This window comes from Pelodiscus sinensis, chromosome 2, assembly GCF_052426305.1.
Source record: "Pelodiscus sinensis isolate ZL-2025 chromosome 2, ASM5242630v1, whole genome shotgun sequence".
Classification (NCBI taxonomy): domain Eukaryota; kingdom Metazoa; phylum Chordata; order Testudines; family Trionychidae; genus Pelodiscus; species Pelodiscus sinensis.
Genome location: NC_143053.1, coordinates 262,037,426 through 262,063,579, shown reverse-complemented (window position 1 = coordinate 262,063,579; position 26,154 = coordinate 262,037,426). Strand labels below are relative to the sequence as shown.

The window sequence follows — 26,154 nt, the reverse complement described above, 5'->3', positions numbered from 1 at the left end:
TGGTAATTACCCCCCTTTTACTGACCACTTACAATTGCATGCATATACAGGTCATGCCCCTTTGCACCAAATTCCCTCCAATCATCATTTGTCTCCTCATAGTCCTTTTGCAGGCCTTACAACAGGTTCAAACCAGTTTCACCTGTCCCCTCCTTTTGTATACCTGTGTTCAAGCACGTACCTCTTTACAAAGACCAGACTTTAACAGCAGGGGTCATACTGACAACAGTTAAGTTTATCCTTCACTACATTGCAAGGCTATTTCAGGATACTGGAGCTATCCCAAAATAGTTACCCTGAGTTTACACAAGCTGCCCAATACTTCAAAACATTTTTTGAAATGATAGGCATGCTATTTCGCCATCCTGGCAGTACTTGTTGTATGAGGAGTAAAGGTTGGCTCAAAATAGCGTCTTATTTAAAAATCTGGTGCTGTGTACATGAACCAAATTTCAAAATAAGGTATTTTGAAATAGATTCAAAATAAGATACACAATTTGTGTAGTTCACATTGTGTATCTTATTTCAAGTTTAAGGTGCAGTGTAGATGCATCCTAAGAAAACTGACTGAGATATATATTAGAAAAAAACCTTTAACGTCATTTTATAAATAATTCTTTAACATAGTCCCAGAACTAAATTGTGGCTCTCAACTGAAAGTACTATGCTATCAATTCATGCTAAGACCACTGTCATACCTCGGTGTTTTCGTACCTCGGTACCTTCGGTGGTCTGGACTGTCAGTGTCAGCGTCGTCTGGTCAAGGTTGTCCTGGCGCGCTCCTGACAGGACCTCTACTCCGTTGTTAAACTTTCGGCTGCGCGCGTAACAATCGGTACTCCCTTTATCTAGAGTGTTAGACCCCGTGCACTTGGGTCAACACAGGAGATCTCTGAGAGGCCCCGGAAACGACAGATGCAGGCAAGGTTTGAAATCAATCGAGCAGATTTATTGTCAAATGCAAAGCTCTACCAGTTGGTAACAGAGATCAGTACAATGTTACACCACTGGGCACTATGTCCTGCATTAACAAGGTACCAACACCGGGCAGGCCTATTGCCATATAACAGATATTAACAGCAGTTAGTCAAAATTAAGCTACTGTGCACTCTGTAAGTTTAGGCAATGACACCTGCCGTTCAGGCGCCTAGTGCGCCCCCCCCAAGGTCGGCCGGAGAGCACCCTCTGCGGTGTCCTTTTATAGACAGGTACAAACAACTTACATCATTTCTTTACGCACCAGGTTACCACCCTCTGTTGCCTAGTTACCACCCCTCACCTTATGGAAGGGGGGCTTACTTACTATCCTTCATGCTGTCAATTTCGACCCGGTCCTGAACCTAGGTCGGTATGTGCATTAGTTTTTAGGGAGTTTTTGTACCAAGACATTTCTTCTTAAGATGTTCCAATACTCCCCTTTGGCTCACAGTCTGTACCCAGTACCTTCCTGTGTCCTTCCATGCTCGACCTAACTTACACAATCACACAGTTATCAATAGGGCTTCTTTCTTGGCTCCTGTTACTGAACCAAAGTCTTGCTCACTAGATTGCAGGCCTGTTGCTGTTTTCCTGTTACAGGCCTCTATTTAGGCCCGCTGACTCCATGTTACTGACCCTCAACTTACTACAACCACAATACCTGAATTTTTGTTTTGACGTTGCAGTGTACTATACATTAAAATGTGCTTCAGTTTGATCTGCTATTATTAGCAAAAAAGCAACAGTTCTCTGTGTTTGATTATTAGCTTTGTTTATTATGCCAAAAGAGATGCATTGTGGCACTGGTGAAGATGTCAGCAGCTAGAAATTACTGGAATCCATGAGCAAATGATAGGGGCACAGTTACATAGCATACATTATATAACATAAGGTCAACCCCAAAATAATGTATTACAAAATCCTTTTATTCATTTTGGTCTTGATCAATTTTAGGCACTAGTAGTACCAACAAGTAACTGAATCTTTGAAGGATATCACTGCAGACGATCTGGTTAAACAAAATGCCTTCTGGTACCTTATATAATACATGAATTGCGCTCCTAAACCATATTTGGCAAGATTGAGCCTGAGGATAAATTCGAAGGTCCTGGGACAAATGCCAACTGTGGACAAAACTCTCTTTTTATTAGGTCTCTTAACAAGTGTTTCAAGGACAGCATCTGCTTCTGCTTCTTCTGCAGTAAGGTGTATGCTGAGAGGCATATATTAAGCATAGTTTCAATATGTAATGCAGGTAAAAATCTGCATGAAGTTAGTTCCTCTTGGCAAGAATGTTTAATGGATAGTTAAGTTGAGTGGATGCATTGATCCAAAAGACACCATACATATGACATTGTGCATGTGACAAGTGGTACACCAAGAATATATGTAAGTACTACAGACAATGTGACTGGTACCTTGTAACAGAAAAGGCTTTTCTATGTAGTGATCATAGTTGTTATCATTGAGGAACATGCTTGTGACAAGAAACTGTTAACCCCTGCCAAAATGTGGCTAAACAGTTCATTAAGGCTATGCCTACACTGCACTGTTATTTCAGAATAAGCTATTCTGGAACAGTTATTCCAAAATACCTTATTTTGAAATAGTGTGTCTACACTGCAAGGAAGCCTCAAAATGAGTCCGAGGCAGGCTTCCCTAATAGAATGAGGTTTACAGAAGTCAGAATAAGCCATCCATTATTTTCAAATTATTTCAAAATAACAGAATTGCTGAGTAGACACTCTCATAGGGTATGTCTACACTAGCCCCCTAGATCGATCTAGGGAGGCTAATGAAGCATACCGAAATTGCAAATCAAGCCCGGGATTTAAATATGCCACGCATGATTTGCATGTTCCCAGCCGGTTGCCATTTTTGAAATTCATTAGCCTGGAGTAACTGCCTGTGTCTACATGCAGCAGTGAAACGGGATTCCGATTTAAAGCCTCTAATTCAAATTAGCTGGTAAACCTCATTGCAGGAAGAATACCAGCTAATTCGAGTTAGAGCTTTAAATCGGAATCCCGTTTCACTGCTGTGTGTAGATGTGGGCAGTTACTCCGGGCTAGTGAATTTCTAAAATGGCGACTGAACAGGAACATGCGAATCAAGCGCGGGATATTTAAATCCCGGGCTTGATTTGCAATTTCGGTATGCTTCATTAGCCTCCCTAGATCGATCTAGGGGGCTAGTGTAGACATACCCATAGTTATTTTGGAGTCACAACCGTTATTCCAAAATAACTTTGCTGTGTAGACACATACTAACAGACTACAGAGAAAAGTGCACGAAGTCCACCTTGTTTTTGACATGTATACAGAAGAATATCTTAAAATATTATCAGAAAGCAGAGACTGTTTACAATGAAATCATTGACTCTACAAACATCTCTAATATCATAGTGGAGAATCCACTGTCTTCATGGAAAGATGATGAATTCACTACATAGCTTGCAGGAAAGGCTCCAACATGCAAAGAATCACTCCAAGTATTCCATTGTCACATGATGTAATGAAGCCACTGCCTCTTACTGTTCAATGAAGTTTCTTCATAGTTCCCATGAAAAGTCTGACACTTAAATTGTCCTACACATGATCAAAGCCACAGAAAGACATGCTATTAAATACAGGATTTTTGCACAAGATGTGGATGTTCTAATGCTCTCTGTGAGATGCTACCCAAGACTTTGGAAAGCTGTGCTGGCTGCTAGGGAACAGAATTGATGTCCATCCCTCAGAGATGTGTTCTTATCACGTGGACATTTAAAAGCTGCTGCACTGTCAAGAGTCCGAGCCATTTCAGGATGTGATTTTATTAGAAGGTTGGCTGGAAAGTTCAATTATCATACTGGAAGGAAATTATTTCAGTCTCTGCAGACTTTCTTCTTACTCTGAAGGCACCCAGATTGGCTGAGACAGCTTCTGAGGATGCCCCAAATACACTGGCAATGTGTCTAGACTGTCAAGTTTTTCAGGAAAATCATCTGCTTTTCCAGAAAAACTTGCCAGCTGTCTACACTGGCCGCTTGAATTTCTGGAAAAGCACTGACGATCTCATGTAAAATCATCAGTGCTTTTCCGGGAAAAACTATGCAGCTCCTGTTCGGGAAAAAGTCTTTTTCCGAAAGACTTTTGCGCAAAAGGGACAGTGTAGACAGCACAGCACTGTTTTCCGCAAAAAAACCACGAACGCAAAAATGGTGATCGGGGCTTTTTTGTGGAAAAGCGCGTCTAGATTGGCCACGGACGCTTTTTCGCAAAAAGTTCTTTTCCAGAAAAGCGTCCTGCCAATCTAGATGTGCTTTTCCAAAAATGCTTTTAATGGAAAACTTTTCCGTTAAAAGCATTTCCGGAAAATCATGCCAGTGTAGACGTAGCCTGGGGGCATAAATATGACTACCAACATTGCAACATTTGCAATGCTACATCGATAGAGGTTTTTAAAGAAACAGAGAAAAAATTGTCACTAGAAATGGATGCATTTGTACCTGCTCTCAAGAGGGCAAATTATCAAGTAATGGAATGAATCTGGGATGATCAAACACATCCACTTTTGGGCATGGAGGGTCTTGAATGATGGACTTGATCATACCAATTAAGTACTAAATACCATGAACTCTGCAATCAGTCCTTCAGGTAACAAAATGCTTATGAGCGAAGACCAGAAGCTCAACCCTGCAAATGTCTAGAGACTTGAGAGTACAAGGAGGAGGAGGATCTGTGTGACAATGTGTATAACCGTACTGCCCCAGCTGAAGACAACATGAATGTTGACTTGCACGAATGTTTTCAGTCCTACATGTCAATGCTAATTTCCTTAGGATCACCACTTTTCTTATGTAAGCAATGTGGCCCTATTTCAAAGTACAATTAAAAGCACTGAATTTTAACTATTTTCTCAGATACGTAAGAACATAAGAACGGCCGTACTGGGTCAGACCAAAGGTCCTTCTAGCCCAGTATCCTGTCTACCGACAGTGGCCAGCACCAGGTGCCCCAGAGAGGGTGGACCGAAGACAATGATCAAGCGATTTGTCTCCTTCCATCCCTCTCCAGCCTCTGACAAACAGAGGCCAAGGACACCATTTTATCCCCTGGCTAATAGCCTTTTATGGACCTAACCTCCATGAATTTATCCAGCTTCTCTTTAAACTCTATTATAGTCCTAGCCTTCACAGCCTCCTCTGGCAAGGAGTTCCACAGGTTGACTACACGCTGTGTGAAGAAGAACTTTCTTTTGTTAGTTTTAAACCTGCAACCCATTAATTTCATTTGGTGTCCTCTAGTTCTTCTATTTAGGGAACTAATAAATAACTTTTCTTTATCCCCTCTCTCCACACAACTCATGATTTTATAGACCTCTATCATATCCCCCCTCAGTCTCCTCTTTTCTAAACTGAAAAGTCCCTCTCCTCATATGGGACCCATTCCAAACCCCTAATCATTTTAGTTGCCCTTTTCTAAACCCTTTCCAAGGCCAAAATATCTTTTTTTGAGGTGAGGAGACCACATCTGTACACAGTATTCAAGATGTGGGCGTACCATAGTTTTATACAGGGGCAGTAAGATATTCTGGGTCTTATTTTCTATCCCTTTCTTAATCATTTCTAGCATCCTATTTGCCTTTTTGACCGCCGCTGCACACTGTGTGGAAGTTTTCAGAGAACTGTCCACGATAACTCCAAGATCTCTTTCCTGATTTGTCGTAGCCAAATTAGCCCCCATCATACTGTACATATAGCTGGGGTTATTTTTCCTGATGTGCATTACTTTACACTAATCCACATTAAATTTCATTTGCCATTTTGTTGCCCAATCACTCAGTTTGGTGAGATCTTCTTGGAGTCCCTCACAGTCTGCTTCTGTCTTGACTGTCCTAAACAGTTTGGTATCATCCGCAAACTTTACTACCTCACTGCTTACCCCTTTCTCCAGATCATTTATGAATAAGTTGAAATTATGTTCACATAATTGTTCTAGGTTTCTCAGGCTTGTGGGCTTTTGAGTGATACCCAACTAAGCCCATTTCTGATGACATTCTCAAAATGTCCACCTACTGCAGGACCTGGCACTGAGAGCTGAGGGAATAGCGAGGATCTCCTGCCACACAACAGAGAGTGACTCAATTCATATCACAATTCTGTAGATTTTATGACTCAACTAATAGAATCCCAGGGTATGTCTATACTACAACACTAATTCGAACTAATTTAATTCAAATTAGTTAATTCGAACTAAGCTAATTCGAACTAGCGCGTCTAGATCTAAAAACTAGTTCGAATTAGCGTTTTGCTAATTCGAACTATCATGTTCACATGGAGTGGACCCTGAAATGGGGTTAAGGCTGGCCGGAAGCAGTGCTGGCAGGGCATCAGAGGAGGACTTAGAGTGTGGAGCTGCTGCCTCAGGCTAGCCGAGGACTGTGCTTAAAGGGACCTGACCCCCACCCCGGACAGACAGTTCTCAGGGGTGCCCCGCTTGCAGAGCAGTCCTGTCTTGGAGTGCCCTGAGTGCCCACACTGGGCACATCACAGCACTCGGCCATCAGCCCGGCTGCACTTGCCGCAGGCTGCCATCTGGAGTGGGGGGGGAGGTCAATAGAGGGGCTTCAGGAGAGCTTCCACCCCAAGGAGCCCACAGAGCCAGGCCAGTCCTCCCATTGGGGGCTTGAGCCACATTCCGTCCTCACCTCCTTCCACTTACTCCTCCCTAGCCCCCCTTCCTGATGTACAAAATAAAGGACACGTGTGGTCAAAAACAGAAACTCTCTTTATTGAACAAAACTGGGGGAGACTGGGAAAAGGAGGTGGGAGAGGGGAAAAGAGAGAGGGTGGAAGAGGGGAGGGCAACTAAAATGATCAGGGGTTTGGAACAGGTCCCATATGAAGAGAGGCTAAAGAGACTGGGACTTTTCAGCTTAGAAAAGAGGAGACTGAGGGGGGATATGATAGAGGTCTCCAAAAGCATGAGTGGTGTGGAGAGGGTGCATACAGAAAAGTTCTTCATTAGTTCCCATACTAGAAGGACTAGAGGACACCAAAGGAAAGGAATAGGTAGCAGACTTCAAACTAATAACAGAAAGTTCTTCACAAAGCAAATAATCAACCTGTGGAACTCCTTGCTGCAGGAGGCTGTGAAGGCTAGAACTATAACAGAGTTTACAGAGAAGTGAGATCAAGTCATAGAGGTTGAGTCCATGGAGTGCTATTAGCCAGGGGGTAGAAATGGTGTCCCTGGCCTCTATTTGTGGAAGGCTGGAGATGGATGGCATGAGACAAATGGCTTGGTCATTGTCTTCGGTCCATCCCCTCCACGGTACCAAGTGTTGGCCACAGTCGGCAGACAGGCTACTGGGCTAGATGGACTTCTGGTCTGACCCAGTACGGCCATTCTAAGCTCAGGGCTCAGGGTCGGGGTCTCACTCGACCACCTTGATTTTCATGCAAACCTGCTCCTGGGTGGCCAGGCTGGCAGCTATTTTGCCCTACACAGCCATTTTCCTGTGCCTAGTGTGGAGGTCATGGATGAGGTCCACGATATCTGCACTAAACCAGGCGGGCGCCCGCCTCTTACGGACCTGGGCAGGCTCCCGGGAACCGCCAGCCTGGTCCCGGGAAGAGGGAGAGGGCTGGATGGCAGCGGGTGGCTGGCTCGAGCCGTGCCAGGTGCAGGGTCTGCTGGCTGGGTGCTGGCAGGCTTGCACCTGGCACGGGCACTGTAGCCAGCCTGTGCTCCTTTAAGGGCTCCTGGGCCGGGACGGGGGCAGAAGAGTTTCTCTGATGGTGCCCAGAGTGGCCACCAGGGAAAGGTGGGGAGGGCTAGCCTCCCACTAGTTCGAATTAAGTGGCTGCACAGCCCTTAATTCAAACTAGTTAATTCAAACTAGTCTTAGTCCTCGTGAAATGAGGTTTACCTAGTTCAAATTAAGCGCTCCGCTAGTTCGAATTACGTTCGAACTAGCGGTTCGCGTGTGTAGAGCCTATCAAAGTTAATTCAAACTAACATCTGTTAGTTCGAATTAACTTTGTAGTGTAGAACATACCCCTAGAGCTGGAAGAGACCTCAGGAGTTTATCAAGTCCAGCCCCCAATCCCAGCTAAATCAACCCAACCAGGGATTTGTCAAGCCGAGACTAAAAACTTCTAGGGATAGAGACACCTCCCTGACATTCTGATCTTTAAGTTACCCATGGAATGATGTTTTACTTCATTATGCTCCCCAACTAATGACAGTCAAGTATCAGAGGGGTAGCCGGGTTAGTCTGAATCTGCAAAAGCGAAGAGGAGTCCTGTGGCACCTTATAGACTAACAGATTTATTGGAGAATAAGCTTTTGTGGGCAAAGACCCACTTTGTCAGATGCACGTAGTCGAAATTCCAGAGGCAGGTATAAATATACAGACCTGTATATTTATACCTGCCTCTGGAATTTCCACTACGTGCATCTGACAAAGTGGGTCTTAACTAATGACAGTGACACTCTTGGCTTGAACGGCTTGCTACCTACTGCATACACATATCAGTAATGTCAGAAGTTCTCTTTTTCAGTTAGTTAAATGCAGGTATGGATTTTGTTTCCCGTTTGCTTTTCTGGTTGGTCACAAGTGCTCAGACCATGAATGCAATTCGGCCTTCCATAACTTTTAAAAAGGGCAGCCTATAATTCAAATACTGCCAGTGATAGTCCCTAGAATGCATTCCTCCCTGATGTATTGGTAGTAAGATGTGGAATAATGAACAGCAGTGAAAGCAAAGCTGTCATGGTCTTCACAAGAGACTGTACTGTAAGCTCTGTCTACATTTCATTGGTGTGTATTCTAGCTGAGGTGTGGGCAAATCACCCAGTTACAAGTCCGGCCTCTGTTGAGAAAGCAGCCATTGCAATGCCGGCGCTGGGCCGTCCTTTCCAGCTGGGGATGCTCTACGATTGCCGCACAGAGGCCATCCTCCCAGGAACACTGATTCCAGTGATTTATTGGGGGGTGCGATTGCACATGATGTTTATGAGTGAGGTGGGGTTTTTTTGCCTCTTCTTCCCCTTCCCCTCCCCACCTTCTCACAGAGTGTGTGCTGTGACTGGCAGCTGGAAACAGTTGGCTTCTAATTAAAGTTTGAATTCTAGAAGCCTCTGCTGATTGGCTAAGTTTTGGTAGGGGGCGAGACTTTCAGGCACTCTAGGGCTTTTTAAAGCCCTGAGCATGCAACCAGAGAGCTGGCGAACAGGTGAGTGCAAACAGGGAGTTCAGAGAGGGAGCTGGGAAGAGGAGAGGGAAGGGCGTGACGTACTCTTCCCTTTCTTTTAAATCCTTTTTCTAGGACAGCAGGTATGGATAGTGATAGGTCTGCTTTTGTTACCTGCACAGCGTGTGCCATGTTTGTCTTTCTCCCAGAAGAAAGAAGGGATTTCGTCTGCACTAAGTGCAAGCTGGTCACCATTTTGGAAGAACAAATTAGAGGGCTGGAGGCCCAAGTGTCGACCCTACGATCGATCAAAGAGGATGAAGACTTCCTTGATAAAAGGCAACATTTAATCCTGCAAGCATGACAGGTGGAAGAGCCAGGGAGGGCCGTACTGGGTGAGGAAGAGAACTGGCAGCATGTAACTTCCAGAAGGAAAAAAAAGCCAGCACAGGAATCCCCCAGTGCTATAGAAGTAAGTAATCACTTTCAGGCTCTCTCAACAGGTTCTGCGGTGGCGAATGCTTTGGAAGGGACCTCACAAGGAAGAAACCAAAAGGGAACACCATCTACTGGAAGGCATGGGGTGCATAGTCATAGGGATGTAGGTTCCATGACTACCACCCCCAAAAGAAAACGACGGGTGGTGGTGGTCGGGGACTCCCTCCTAAGAGGGACTAAGCCATCCATCTGCCATCTGGACCTGGAATTTCAAGAGGTATGCTGCTTACCAGGAGCTCGAATTCAGGATGTGACTGAGAGGCTTACAAAACTGATTAAACCTTCGGATCACTACCCCTTCCTGCTTCTCCATGTCTGAACTAACGATACGGCCAAGAATGATCTTGAATGGTTTACTGCAGATTATATAGTGCTAGGAAGAAGGATCAAATATTTTGGAGTGCAAGTGGTGTTCTCATTCATCTTCCCTGTTGAAGGAAAGGACTGGACAGGGATGGTCGAATTGAGGATGTAAATGCATGGTTGCACAGATAGTGTCGCAGAGAGGGCTTTGGTTTCTTTGACCATGGGACTCTGTTCCGGGCATGAGGATTGTTAGGAAGAGATGGGATCCACCTAACCAGGGCCGTGTCCAGACTCAGGGGTTTTTTCGGGAAAAGTAGCCTTTTCCCGAAAAAACTTCCCCTGCGTCCAGACTCAAGCCGCGTTCTTTCGAAATTATTTCGAAAGAACGCGGCTTTTCTTTCGATGGAGGTAAACCTCGTTTCACGAGGAAGAAAGCCTTCCTTCGAAAGTTCCTCTTTCAAAAGAAGGAGTTCTTCAATGTAAAGAGGCCATCTTCGAAAGAGAGCATCCAGACTCGCTGGGTGCTCTCTTTCGAAAAAGCGGATTTCTCTTTCGAAAGATCCGCCTGCAGTCTAGACGCGATCTTTTGGAAGAGGCTCTTTCGAAAGATGCTTTCGAAAGAGCCTCTTTCAAAAGAAGCCTGCAGTCTAGACATAGCCCAGGAGAGGAAGGAGCATCTTCGCAGGCAGGCTTGCAAGCCTAGTGAAAAGGGCTTTAAACTAGGTTTGTTGGGGGACAATGACAAAACCCCGGAGGGGAGTGGGAAAGTCGGATACCAGGAAGAAATGCAAAGAGCAACGAGCATCAAAGGGGGAACCCTGATTCAAATGGAGAGGGCAAGACATCAACTGGTTATCTGAGGTGTTTGTACACAAATGCGAGAAACCTGGGCAACAAACAGGAAGAACTGGAGGCCCTGGCCCAGTCCAAGAAATATGATTTGATTGGGATAATGGAGACTAGGTGGGATGACTCGCATGACTAGAGCACTGTTATGGAAGAGTATAGACTGTTCAGGAAGAACAGGCAGGGGAGAAAAGGAGGAAGAGTTGCACTATATGTAAGAGAGCACTACGATTGCTCTGAACTCCAGTATATAGAGGGAGAGAAACCTGTTGAGAGTCTATGGGTTAAGTTTAAAGCTGCAAACAACAGCAGTGATGTTGTGGTTGGTGTCTGCTACAGGCCACCGAATCATGTGGATGATGTAGATGAGGCTTTCTTGGACAAATGAGAGAAGCTTCCAGATCGCAGGCCCTGGTTCTCGTGGGGGACTTCAATCACCCTGACATCTGTTGGGAAACCTATACGGCAGAACACAGGCAATCCAGGAAGTTTTTGGAGAATGTTGGGTATAGCTTCTTGGTACAAGTGCTGAAGGATCTGACCAGGGGCTGTGTGCAGCTTGACCTGCTGCTCACAAACAGGGAGGAACTAATAGGGGAAGTGGAGGTGGGTGACAGCCTAGGAAGCAGTGATCATGAGATGGTAGATTTCAGGATCCTGACTAAAGGAAGAAAAGAGAGTAGTAAAATACACACCTTGGACTTCAGAGACCTGATGGGCAGAATCCCCTGGGATGCTAACATGAAGGGGAAAGGAGTCTAGGAGAGCTGGCAGTATTTTAAAGAAGCCTTATTGAAGGCACAGAAAGAAACCATCCCGATGTGTAGCAAGAGAAGCAAACATGGTTGGAGACCGGATTGGCTTACAGGATAAATTCTTGGTGAACTTAAGCACAAGAAGGGAGCTTACAAAAAGTGGAAACTTGGACAAATGACCAGGGAGGGGTATAAATGTATAGCTCGAGAATGCAGGGGAGTTATCAGGAAGGCGAAAGCGCAAATGGAATTGTGACTGGCTAAGGATGTGAAGGATAACAAGAAAGGTTTCTACAGGCATGTTAACAAGAAGAAGGTGATCAGAGAGGGTGTGCGGCCCCTACTGGATGAAGGAGATAACCTAGTGACAGATGATGTGGGGAAAGCTGATGTACTCAATGCTTTCTTTGCCTCTGTGTTCACAGACAAGGTCGGCTCCCAGACTAATGGGCTAAGTGACACAATATGGGACGAAGTTGAACAGCCCTTGGTGGGTAAAGAACAGGTTAGGAACCATTTAAAAAAGGTAAACGTACACAAATCCATGGGTCCAGACTTAATGCATCTGAAGGTACTAAGGGAATTGGCAAATGTCATTGAGGAGCCTTTGGCCATTATCTTTGAAAAGTCGTGGAGATCGGGAGAAATCCCGGATGATTGGGAAAATGCAAATGTAGTGCCCATCTTCAAAAAAGGGAAAAAGGACGATTCAGGGACCTATAGGCCGGTCAGTCTTACATCAGTCCCTGGAAAAATCATGGAGGGGATCCTTAAGGAATCCATTTTGAGGCACTTGGAAAAGGGGAAAGTGAACAGGAATAGTCAGCATGGATTCAAAAAGGGCAAGTCGTGCCTGGCCAATCTGATTAGCTTCTATGATGAGGTAACTGACTCTGTGGACATGGGGAAGTCAGTGGATGTGATATACCTTGACTTTAGCAAAACTTTTGATACGGTCTCCCACAATATTCTTGCCAGTAAGTTAAGGGGATGTGGATTGGATAAATGGATGGTAAGATGACTAGAAAGCTGTCTAGAAGGTCAGGCCGAGCAAATAGTGATCAGTGGCTCGATGTCAGGATGGCAGTTGGTTTCCAGCGGAGTGCCCCAAGGTTTGGTTCTGGGACTGGTTTTGGTCAATATCTTTATTAATAACCTGGATGAGGGGATGGATTGCACCCTCAGCAAGTTTGCAGATGACACTAAGCTGGGGGGAGAGGTAGATACGCGTGAGGACAGAGATAAAGTCCAGAGTGACTCAGAGAAATTGGAGGATTGGGCCACAAGAAATCTGATGAGGTTCAACAAGGGCAAGTGCAGAATTCTGAGCTTGGGACAGAAGAATCCCCAAGTATTGTTACAGTCTGGTGACCAACCTGTTAAGTAATAGTTCTGCAGAAAGAGACCTGGGGGTTACAGTGGCTGAGAAGCTGGATATGAGTCAACAGTGTGCCCTTGTAGCCAAGAAGGCTAATGGCATATTTGTTTGCATTATGAGGAACATTGCCAGCAGGTCCAGAGAAGTGATTATTCCTCTTTATTTGGCTCTGGTGAGGCCACATCTGGAGTATTGTGTCCAGTTCTGGGCCCCCCACTATAAAGAGGATGTGGACACATTGGAGAGGGTCCAGCAGGGACCAGAATGATTAGGGAGCTGGAGCATATGACCTATGAGGAGAGGCTGAGGGATTTGTGTCTATTTAGTTTGCAGAGGAGAAGAGTGAGAGGGGATTTGAGAGCAGCCTTCAACTTCTGACGGGAGGTTCCAAAGAGGCTAGAGAAAGGCTGTTTATAGTAGTGATGGATGGCAGAACAAGGAGCAATGGTCTCAAGTTGCGGTGGGAGAGGTCCAGGTTAGATATTAGGAAAAACTATTTCACTAGGAGGGTGGTGAAGCACTGGAATGGGTTAGCTAGGGAGGTGATGGAATCTCCATCCCTAGAGGTTTTTAAATCCCAGCTTGACAAAGCCCTGGCAGGGTTGATTTAGTTGGGATTGGTCCTGCCTTGGACAGGGGTCTGGACTTGATGACCTTCTGAGGTCTCTTCCAGCTGTATGATTCTTTGATTCTATGTGACCTGACATGGATGGTATATGTAGATCAGAGAGTGTGAAAGACACCATATTGTAGAGCAAGTCTTTTTGTAGGAGTGGACATATTCCCACACAGTGGAATCAACCAAAGGTATCACTCTGTGTCAGTATTTCCCAGTTTTATTTGACCAAGGAACCCTTTTAAATGCTAAAGAATTTTGTGGAACCCCTAATAACAGTCTTATATATGGAGGTGAAAAAGTAGACCACAAATAAGTAAGGATAATAATAAATCAATGCTAAACAAGGCCATGAGATCAATATTTAATTTAATTTCACATATTTTAAAACAAAAATCACATTTAATGTATACAAAAAATAAAGCTCAAAAACTAATATGCATTATATTGGCAATTGCCTGATAGTGAGTACAGTAGAATCTCGATTATCTGACCTAAACAGGACCAGAAAATGGTCAGATAACAGAAATGTTGGATAATACAGAAAGTTCTTTTAATACAGTAATTAATTTTATAAATTTGAATTTTGTACAGTGATACCTTGCGGGGTTCAGTTCTAAACCCCCTGAATCTGCTGCCTTGACCAGTCCTTATATTTCTCCCGAAACGGGAGTAAGATCTATGGCTCTGCCTTGCAGCGGGAGCACAGCCCTCACCCTGCCCCACTCCATATCCACTGGTGATGATTTTCCAGAGCTGTGTTGGGACTGCATTTATGACCGTTTTGGTCATAAGTGCAGATGGTCGTTAAGTGGAGGTGGTCGTAACTCGGGGTGCCAATCACTGTATGTCATGTCAAGAAAAGAAGAAGGAAGCCACAGAGACTAAGCTCATGGCTTTACAAATTCAGAATTTTCAACATTCTGGGCAGAGGACAAACCTCTGCGAGGGGCAGAGGTAGAGGTAGGGGCTGGGGCACGGTACTGGGGGCTCCAGGGACTACTTGCCATTACTGCAAGAGCCCTAAGCATTGGAAAAATGAGTGCCCAAACCGACCACCACTGCAGTGGTCAACCCCGGATTTTCAGAACTTCCTGGGCTTTCAAACCCATCGGGTTTTCTAAGCCCATCCAACCCTGTTGCTTCGGGTCAGTCTTGTTAGGCCAGTTTGAGGGAGTGTAACATCGTCTCTGCCCCGCTTGTACCCTTAGATCAAACTGGTCCTTACCTTTCTTGTCTTATAAATGGCTCCAGGGTTAAATGTCTAATAGATACAGGCGCCAGCCGCTCCACTTTGCGGGCACAAGAATTTCTTAGTATTCCAAAGTCTTCTGAGACCATTAATGTGGTGGGTATCTCTAATCAAGTTCTTCCCCATCCAGTTTCCCAACCCCTCTGCCTTACCATGGGGCCCATAACCGATCAACATGCCTTCCTTTTAAGCCCTTCCTCCTGTTAATCTGTTAGGCCGGGACTTGCTTTATAAATTGGGCTGTACTATATACTGTAATCCAGATGGGGTCTTCCTCGAAGTACCCCAAGAGAATGAGCTGCTTGCCTTGGCAGCTCTTGCTGAGGTTTCGGAGGACTCTGCCCCATCTGCGTTGCCTTCTGCTCAGCAGCAGAAACTCTTGGCTGTGGTCTCAGCATTCTAATGAGGTAGGCCTCATTCAGTCAGCCCTTCCTGTTAGGATTACATTGAACCCCACTAAGCCTTTGCCGAGAGTTCCTCAGTATCCGCTTCATCCTGAAGCTGAGAAAGGCATTAAGCCAGTAGTCACCTTCCTCTTACAGCAAGATGTCATTGTTCCAACCAAGAGTCCCTGCAACAGCCACATTCTCCCTGTCAAGAAGTCAGGAAAAAAGGATGAGTGGAGATTTGTACAAGACCTGAGAGCTGTGAATGCTTCTGTTCTCCCATCTTCTCCTGTTGTCCCTAACCCTGCTACTATTTTGTCTTGTATCCCACCCACGGCTATTTATTTCACCGTCATTGATCTGTGCTCTGCATTCTTTTCTATTCCCATCCACCCTGATAGTCAATTTCTTTTTGCCTTTACTTATCAAGTCTTGCAGTATACTTGGACCAGAATCCCACAAGGTTACACTGAAAGCCCTTCTCTTTTTTTACAGATCCTCAAAAGGGACTTGGAAGATATCCAGTTCCCTGATGGATTGACTTTGGTCCAATATATTGATGACTTGCTTCTTTGTTCTCCTTCTCTAGAAGCGTGTAAAAGAGACTCTCTCGTCCTGCTAACTTCCTTGGCACAAAAAGGCCATAAAGCCTCCAAGGCCAAATTACAACTCTGCCAGCCCTGTGTTCACTACCTAGCACATGACATTTTGGCTCAGGAAAGGCATCTTTCTTCCAAAAGGGTTGAGGCAATCCTTAAGGTTCCCAGGCCTGTCACGGTAGTTCAAATGCGCACCTTCTTGGCCATGACTGCCTACTGTAGGCAATGGATTTTGGGGTATGCATCTATTGTAAAGTCACTGCAGCTGCTGGTTCGTCCAGATACCCCTGAGCTCTTGTCATGGATGACTGAGACCGAAAAAGCTTTCACTGCTGTTAAGGGGGCCCTGGCTCAGGCTCCCACCGTGGGTCTCCCTGATTACAGCAAGCCTTTCACTCTCTATTGTCATGAGTGAGAAGGAATCACTCAAGGGGTGCTTACTCAGACTCATGGGGATAAACAGCGTCCAGTCGCCTATTTCAGCTCTCCGCTTGACCCTGTAGCAGCAGGCCTGCCTCCTTGTTTGCATGCTGCCGCCGCTGCTGCCTTTCTAGTAAAAAACTCTTCTTCAATCATCTTGGGGTCTCCCCTTGGTGTAGCTGTTCCTCACTGAGTTGCTGCTCTTCTATTATGCACTAAAACTCATCATTTGACCCCTGCGAGGCTTACTAATATGAAATCCTGTTGCTGTCTGTGGGCAACATAACTCTCAATCACTGTCCCGTTTGAAACTCAGCCTCACTCCTTCCATTGCCCTCTGATGGCAAACCCCATGACTGCCTTACCATCACTTCCTCACTCACTAAACCTCATATGGATTTGAAAGATGTCCCTCTCCTGAACCCTGATTTTGTTCTTTACGTGGATGGATTCTGTCAGCGTGATTCTCATGGAAACCTTGTCTCAAATTACACTGTTTGCAACCCAACACGGGGTCCTCGAGAGTGCTTCTTTGCCAGGTGTCACCTCCGCTCAGGTGGCCCTCACTAGAGCTCGTATTCTTGTTCTGGAAAGACTGTCACTATCTACACTGACTCAAGGTATTCTTTTGGTGTTGCCCATGACTACGGTCAGCTCTGGAAACAGAGGGGTTTTTTGACATCTACTGGTGCTAAAATTCTAAATGGTCCTAAGCGCCTTGCTTGATGCTTTACAATTGCCTTCTGCTGTTGCTGTTGTTAAGTGTGCTACTCATCTGAAACCTTATGACATTACCCAAGGAAATGCCATGGCTAATGCTGCAGCCAAGGCAGCAGCCATTTCTCCCCCCACCCCAGGCAGCTTCCCTATTTCTCTCCCAGACCTAGTCTCCTCTGGCAACCCTTGCTGATGTTGCCTCCCTCCAAGATCAGGCCCCAGAATGTGAAAAGGAGTCTTGGAGACTGGCAGGATGCCTCTTGCATCCAGATCACCTCTGGCGCTCCCCAGATGGCCGCTTGGTAGTGCCTGTAGGTCTTCTTCCTTTCCTTGCTTGTGTGCACCCCGGGGTGGCCCATGTGAGCGGGAGGGAGGGGGATGATCACTGCTCTACAGTGGGATTTGTTTGCCCTCAACTGGCCCAGCGATACTGCCATAGTTGCCCTGTTTGTCAATGTGGGCAAAGTAGTAAAAACAAAAAGGGCAGCACATGCACCCCCTTGGGGACCTTTCGTAACTCTTCAGATAGACTTTATTCAAATGCAGAAGTGCTGTTCTTATGAGTATGTTCTTGTTATTGTACGCATGTACTCTGGTTGGATAGAAGCCTATCCGTGTGTTAAAGCTGACACCATTACAGTCAGCAAGAAACTTCTTCAAGAATACATTCCTCTCTTTGGAATACCCTGATCAATCAATTCTGACAAAGGCACTCACTTCACTGGACAAGTAGTGAAAGAGGTGTACAAGACACTGCAGATTCAACAACACCTGCATTGCTCTCACCACCCCGAATCCGCTGGGGCAGTGGAAAGGTGAAAAGGCATTCTTAAAAACAAGATAGCCAAGATCTATGCTGATCCGGGGTTAAAGTGGCCAGACGCTTTGCCCTTGGCTCTGATGAGTATGCGATCCACAGCAAGTAGAAAAACGGGACTCTCTCCCCATGAAATATTGATGGGCAGGCCCATGAGGCTGCCTGCCTCCCCCCTCTGCCCTCTCACCTCCAAGACATTCAAGAGATGCTTGATGATATTTTGTTAGACTACCATAGAGCCCTTATAAAGTGTGTCGGGGCCTTTCATTCACAGCTTTAGGTGACGCTTCCAAGACAACCTTAGGAACCGTGTCACTCCCTGCTGCCTGGTGATTGGGTGCATGTCAAGGTGTATCAAAGAAAGTCAGCATTGGAACCTCATTGGAAGGGTCCTTACCAGGTCTTGATGGCAACAAATACAGCCGTCAAGCTAGAAGGACTCAAGATGCGGATTCACACCTCTCACTGCAAGAAGACTACTGCACCCACCGAAACACCCACGCCAACTACTGTGCCTGAGGTGCCCACAGGCTGAACCGATTAGACCTTTTGGACATTTGGAGCCTGAGCAAGAGGAACGATGGTGGATGTGCTCCTGGTATTGGTTGATACCGCTCTTCCTTCTGGGAACCGCCCTCTTCCTGCTTCTGGAAGCCTTCTTTCTTGGCTGGCTGTAGAACCGAATAGATGTCACCTGGTGCTTCAACTGGAACAGCTGAACTTGAAGGAATGGGCTGATAGGCTGTGACCTTGGGCACCCAACTTTGTCTGGTGGTAAAGACCAAGGCCCACCGGTGAGTGATCATGCTAGTAACCTCTCCCTCACCTGAAGAGGATTTGTCACTCCAGAACAAAGAGGATTTTCCACTCCAAACATCATGAAATTACTTTTGTTTCTGTCTTGCTTAGCGATTTTATTCTTGGTCTTTACTGGCAACATCTTCTTGAGCTATGTAAACCAATTCAGGCAAGACTTGAATGTTTCTCACTGTTGGATCTGTAGTCACACTCCCATACATTCTAGGGGAGGAATATCCATGACACCGGCACCCCTAAATGCCTCCCAATTAGACACCTCATCTAGTTTTAAAAGAAACGAAACCTGGCAGGACATACGACTTAACGGTTCTGATTATGTGCTATTGGCCCATCCCATTTCAGGACAGTATTGTTGGGCTAGTGACGGTTCTAGTACGGGCATAAGTAAAAAGGTGGGTGTAAGTGAATGTAACAATATGACTTTCATGATACATGGGACAGAGTTTTCTAATGGTACCATTGTTTCCAGAAATCAGTATAGCCCTTCTGAAGCAGGCATTCATGGATATTATGAATATTTGCTATTTCTGAGCTACAGTGGTCTATCAGGAACCACTGCATTGGCTGGTCACTATTTTGTTTGTGGCTGTGAACGAGTTCGTCCTTCAGAGTCAACTATAAACTAATCTAACACAGAGAGTCAAGCATAAGCAGCCACCACCACGGCCGGTGGCCCTTTCATTGCGCACGTTCGTGCTTACACCCGGACCGGATCTGTCGGTCAGCGGAGTAGGGGGGTTCGGGCCCGCCCCCTCTCCGAACCCCGGCCCAGGGCCCTAAAGGCAGGGACCCACGGTCCCTCCCTAGCGGATGGGGGAATGCCCCAAAACGCACCCGCTCACGGGCTCCACGACCCCGCCCTGGGCTGCTTCCTACTCCACCAGGCCTCCCGGCCCGTCCCCCTTGTCATATCCTGCCTCACCTCTCCCTTCTTCTCCTTTCCTCCAGCTCCGTTCACTGCGCTCCCCTGCACCGTGCCGACCCCGGGTTTGAATTCCCCGCCAGCTCTGTTCCCCCTCTCCGTCACTTCCCCTGCGACACCTCCCAGCCACCCTTCCCCCGTGACGTCATCCCCCTGCGCCTCGCCGGCCCCTCCCTCTTGGGCCCTGCCGGTCGGCGCCTTCTGCCTCCCGACGCTCCCCGCGCCGGCTGCCGGCGCGTTCCTGCAGCCCGACGCGGCGGGCTTGGCCGTGCTCGCCACCCCCCGGTGTGTCCGCCCGGCGTCCCCCGGCGTGCTCTGAGTGCGGGGCGGAAGTGCCCCGTCACAGTGGCTATAAAGCGTATACATTCTTTTCTCTAGGATGGAAAGGGACCTGTTATATAGGTATGCTTTATCCAGCTATAATGGTCAGACAACAATTACCCAAAGGAAAAATACATAATTACAGAGAAATTTCTGAATGGAAAATATTTTGGAGTATTGTTATTCCTGCCTATGGAGTTGGATTGGCCATAACGGAGATTAGACTTGTTTTCTCTACTCTAGAAAAAGTGGCTAACTCCACCGTCTTAGGTATGAGAGATATAAACACTGACCTGCAAGCTATGCGCCAAACGACACTGCAAAATAGAATGGCATTAGATTATGTGCTAGCCACCAAAGGGGGCGGGCATGTGACTTGATAGGGAAGAGTGTTGTGTTTATATTCCCGATAAATCGCAAGATATCCTTGACCAAGTTGATCACATACGTAAAGCCGTGACTAGACTCCACGAGGAAGAAAAATGGTCACTATGGTCTTGGGCTAGTAATCTCTTTGGATCAGTGGGATCGACAATAATCCACAGGTTACTTATAGTATTTTGTACTCTGCTTATGCTATATATTCTTTTCTTATTAATCAAATGCTGCTTGTGAAGTTTTGTTAAAGAAATGCGAACCGTGAAGTTAAGCCCAGAACAGAGACAAGAAGTCCGGGTCACGTACCTGAGTATGGATGAGTGTAAGCTGGAACGAGAAAAGGAAATAGAAAGCCTTATGAGGATGCACTTTTAGGGTGAGATGGTGCCTTAAGAGAAACAGCACCAAAGGGGGGAATGTGGAATCTGAATAAGCTAGGCCTAAACTAGGCCCAAAACTTTGGTCAAGTGTGCTATTTGATTGGAGGCCCGAGAAGGGGTTGAATAAAGATAAGGAACATCTGTTGAGTAATTGCTTACTGTCCTTTGTTCTGAGAAAACTGGAACGATTGGGTTAATTGCAGATATGCTCTTCTTTACTGTAGTGATCTTGCTTTTCCTAATTTGGTAGTTGTCTCCTCATTTGGGACTAAGGAATGTGCTTTGTATACCTACTATATGCATCTTGTAACCACCCTGCTGTGCGGGGCTCTTCTGACTGCGCAGTGTGACTGTGTCAGTTAGTGATGACTCTCCCAGCAGCTGCTTATTTCCTTTCATAAAGGTGCCTCTGGCAAATCTGAGACAAACAACATGAAGACTGCGTTTTCTTCCACAGTGGCTTAACGTCTTTCCCTCGGTAGTAACTTGCGACTTATGTATAAGACCGGGTGTTCTGCCCCTTCTGATTCCTGGAACAATACTGCTCCAATCCCTACATCCGAGGCATCAGTTTGTATTATAAAAGTCTTACTGTAGTCTGGCTGGACTAGTACTGGCGCTTGTATCAATTTTAATGGCAATGTCCGAAATGCCCATTCACATTGGTCTGTCACATGCCCAACCCTTCTCTACACCACTCCCTCAGTGGCTGCCCTTGGTCAGAGCCAACCCAGAGTTTAGAGGTGCAGACACAGAGGTCACTACCCGTCTTGTAGGGAGGGTGGGAGGCATCTAACTCTTTCTGCTGACCACTAACCAACCACGACCTCCTTGCTCTCTGTGCCAGCTGCTTGGCTGCTTGTTGCGCCTTTGCCACTTCCCCACTGCCTGCTAATTACACTTCCCCTCTGCCATCCCACTGTCTGCTTAGCATGTCCCTCAGCCATGAGCCTGCTCACTGGTCACTTATTGCGCCTCTCCACTGCTGCCCTTGTGGGTGTGAGGCACCATCAGCTGCCATAGAATCCTAGAACTGGAAGGGCCCTTGAGAGGCCATCAAGTCCAGTCCCCTGCCCTCATGACAGGACAAAACAGCATCTATACCACCCCTGACAGATGTCTGTCCAACCTGCTCTTAAATATCTCCAGAAATGGAGATTCCACAGCCTCCCTAGGCAATTTATTCCAGTGTTTAGCCACTCTGACAGGTAGGAAGTTTTTCCTGATGTCCAACCTAAACCTCCATTGCTGCAGTTTAAGCCCATTGCTTCTTGTCCTATCCTCAACAATTTCTCTACCTCTTCCTTATAACAATATTTTAGGTACTTGAAACCTCTTATGTCTCCTCTCAGTCTTCTCTTTTTTGGACTAAATCCAGTTCTTTCAATCTTCTTATATAGCTCGTGTTTTCCAGTTCTTTAATCATTTTTGTTGCTCTTCTCTAGACCTTCTCCAGTTTTTCCACATTTTCCTGAAATGTGGCACCCAGAACTGGACACAATACTGCATTTGAGGCATAATTAGTGCAGAGAAGAATGCAAGAATCATTTCTTGTGACTTGTTTACAAAACACATATTTATACATCCCAGAATGTTTCTTCCTTTTTTTTCTTTCTTCATTTTTTTTTGCATCAACGTCACACTGTTGATTCTTATGTAGCTTGTGGTCCACTATGACCCCTAGATCCCTTTCTGCAGGATTCCTTCCTATACAGTCTCTTCCCATTCTGTATGTGTGAAATCGATTGTTCCTTCCTAAGTGGAGCATTTTGCTTTTTTTTCCCTTATTAACCTTCATCCTATTTACCTCAGAGCATTTCTCCACTTTGTCCAGATCATTGTGAATTATGACCCTATCCTCCAAAGAAGTTGCAACCCCTCCCAGCTTGGTATCATCTGCAAACTTGATAAGCACCCGCTCTATGCCAATATCTAAATTGCTGATGAAGATATTGAACAGAACTGGTCCCAAAACAGACCCCTGTGGAACCCCATGAGTTATGCCCTTCCAGCAGGACTGTGAGCCATTAATAACTACTCTCTGAGGGTATGTCTACACTGTCACCCTAGTTTGAACTAGGGAGGCTAATGTAGGCATTCGAAGTTGCAAATCAAGCCCGGGACTTAAATATGAACCTCTCTCAACTGGGACTCCCTGGTCTTGTAACATCCGTGGTCTGGCAGGACTATGACTGTTGTTGGACCAGGGAGACCCGCTGGAGGCCAGAGGATGGAGCACTGCAGAGGTCAGGAACCCAGGCAGGCTGACTGCAGGGAAGTCAGTGGCTGGGAGCCCTGCCACAGGAGTCCGGCTGAGCTGGTAGCAGGGTGGCTGCAAAGGCAGCGGGCTCCAGTGGGGCAGTGGTCTGCTGTGGTGGGGCCAGCAGTGGGACCACAGGGCTACCACAGGGTAAGGCCAGGATCCCAGCAACAGGCCCATTGCTGCTAGGTAGGGCTGGCAGGGTCAGGAACCCAGGAGGCTGAACAGCAGTCTGCCATGGGATGGGGGGCCAGAGTCCCAGCACTGGGGCAGTGGTTTGCCGCAGTGAAGCTGAAAGCCCCAGCGGTGGGACCATGAGCTGTCATGGCAGGGCAGTAAGGCTGCTTGAACATGGGGAGTCCGATGGGAGGCCAGACCAGGCACAGAGCCAGGCTGGGGGCGCACTGCTCATGGGACCAGAAATGACCTCCCCTGGTTTGGCAAAATCCCTCCTTCAGGACCACTCAGGATCTCTAAGGGGAGATCCAACCAGTAGCTGACATAGTAAGGAGAGAGGAGTTACAATGGCAAGTGCAGAGCACTTGGGTTAATCACTCTCAGGTTTCCTTGTGACAGCCACTGGTAGTGACAACATAAGGTTGATGATCAGGGGCTCGGTTAGGGTCTTCTGCTCATTCTCCATTTGTTCATGGTAATAGAGACGTAGCCGTGTTAGTCTGATCTTGTTGACACAAAACAAAGAACTATGCAGAACTTTATAGACTAACAAGATGGTTTATTAGGTGATGAGCTTTCGTGGGTCAGACCCACTTCCACTGATCAAATTCTGGAAGCCAATTCTCTAACAAAACATGTAGATGGTATCATGAGCTTTCATGGGCACATCCCACTTCTTCAGATGCAAGAGAGTCAGAGAGTGGGTCCATCACCAGTTCTCCTCCCAACTCCGGTCTCTCCACCACCACATTCTGACCTGGGCTCTGATATGATGAGTCTCACTTGTTCCCCACAGATTCCCATGCTGGTGGCCACAGCCCCGGAGGACCTGACCTGAGAATCATCCTGGTTGGTAAAACGGGAGCTGGGAAAAGTGCGACAGGAAACACCCTCCTCGGCGAGAGCAGGTTTGAGTCCAAGCTCAGCACAAAGCCAGTAACACAGACGTGCGCCGCAGGGAGGATGACGTGGAATGGGAGGGAGGTTCTGGTTATCGACACTCCCGATATTCTGGGCACAAAGGGCCCCGTGGAAGCCTCCACCCAGGAGATGGCTCGCTGCATCGCGCTGTCCCTCCCCGGCCCCCACGCGCTGCTGCTGGTCACACGGCTGGGCTGCTACACTGCCGAGGACCAGGCAGCCGCTGGGCAGGTCCGAGAGATCTTTGGAGAGGAGGCCATGAGGTACCTGATCGTGCTGTTCACCCGGAAAGAGGAGTTGGACGGTGGCTCGCTGAGCGACTACGTGACTGGCTGTGATAACCCAGCTCTTCATGAGCTGGTGGCAGCATGTGGGAACCGCTACTGTGCTTTCAACAACAGAGCAACGGGCTCGCAGCGCGAAGAGCAGATCCGTGAGTTGAGGGAGGTGGTGGAGGGGATGGTGCAGGCCAACGGAGGCCGATGTCTCACCAGTGAGATTTATAGACATGCCGTGGAGAAGAGGCAGCAGCAGGCCAAGGCCCTGGAGGAGAAGTACAGGGAGCTGGAGGAAGCAAAGGCGAAGGGCATAATCCCATTGCTTCAAGGAGAAACATTGGGCTCTGAAGCAGGACTTGCACTCCAGGCCAGAGGCAGCACAGGAAATCCATCTCGCACTGGGCCAGGCAGTGTATCGAGCTTTAGAAACGCTGCCAGAAGCACAGAAAGCCATGGAGGCAGAAGAGGAAGAAATCCTGCTGAAAGAAATGCAGGAATACTGCATGGAAAAGGCAAACCCAGCCAGGGAGGAAGCCAGCAATGATGAGAGGGTAATGGGATTAGCTCTGCATTTGCATATTTAATTACGCTTACACCTGTGCAGTTGGGACCTGGTTTTCTATGCTGTTTGGAGAAGACCCAGGGGAAGCTGTGCTGAGATTGAATGAGTCAGGGCTCCATGGGGGGCTATTTAGGGGGAGTCAGAATCTATGAGCAATGAGAATGGAGGGGGCCAAAGGCACCGAGCAGATTGAAGTCTCAGAACATGAAATATACCAAACTGATCACCTTTGTACAGTGAAATCAACTAATGAAAAATGCTCTCTGAGAGCAGGGTAGCAGTGATAACAGGATTATGAAGCCAAAACTGTCATTGACTTCCTGGGTATTCCAGGAACACAGGGATATTGAACATAGATCCAATCTGACCATCCCTGTGTTCCCGAAATACCCAGGAAGTCAATGACAGTTTTGGCTTCATAATACTGTTATCACTGCTACCCTGCTCTCAGAGAGTTAGTTGGCTGCCCCCTGAAGCTCCTGTTTCCTCTGCACCACTGGTAATTAGCAAACACACATTGGCAGGCAGGAAATATTTTTGTTAATCTCTAAGGACAGTCTATACAGCAGGGCAAATTCAAATTAAGCTACACAACTTCAGCTAAGTTAATTGCGTAGCTGAAGTCAGAGTAGCTTTTCTTGTTTTTTTGTGTTGTCTACACAGCAGGAAGTCAAGGGGAGAGCACTCTTCCTTCAGCTTCCCTTACTCCTCGTGAAATGAGGGTTACAGAAGTCAGAGTAAGAAGCCCGTTATTTTGAAATGATTTCAAAATAATGGCTTGCTGTATAGATGCACACTTTTATTTTGAAATGAGGTGAATTATTTTGAAACAATGCTGCAGTATAGACTGCCCTAAGGTGCTAGTGGACCACTCACTTTAAGCTGAAGGATAGATTTGGTTAGATTGTCGACCTCTGACACCAACACAACCCTCTCTAATATGTCCCCAAAGGTTGAACTGGGCCTGTTAGTGCTTCTAGCTCATTGTCACAATGTCACTTTCGGGTTGACCTCAAACATTTTTTTCCATTTTTTAAGTCTTCAGCAGATTGAACAGTTGGAAAAAATGAGTCTCCTTGGCTCCCAGAGCGTGGGGAGAGCGGGTGCTCCGGGGCAGCAACACGCTACCTCAGTACACCTACAGCCCTTTCCTTTTACTCTTACCCAAGATGGGTTTGCTAATTGCAATAAACCTAGCCTGTAATTCTGAAACTGGGAGGGAGGCATGGGAAGGGGAATTACAGATTTGTTAACTATCTCCCAGTTTTGTTCAGATATTTCGGCTTAAACTTCACCATCCAATATTGCTCATTATTCTGAGTTTGGGGAATTTGTTCCTTTTGGAACTCGACATGTAGTATTGATAGTCCTGGGAGGGGACTGGGA

At 46.6% G+C, this 26,154-nt stretch overlaps 2 protein-coding genes across 2 annotated transcripts in view; both read left to right on the top strand.

Annotated features, from left to right (window-relative positions):
• Positions 1–26,154, top strand: part of LOC149525490 (stonustoxin subunit alpha-like) — a 166,118-nt gene that overhangs the window by 56,879 nt on the left and 83,085 nt on the right.
• LOC142825172 (GTPase IMAP family member 2-like) lies at positions 20,443–24,520 on the top strand. Its single transcript, XM_089775912.1, is given in 3 exon segments — positions 20,443–20,512; positions 23,804–24,492; positions 24,494–24,520. Coding segments are annotated over 3 exon segments (786 nt in total).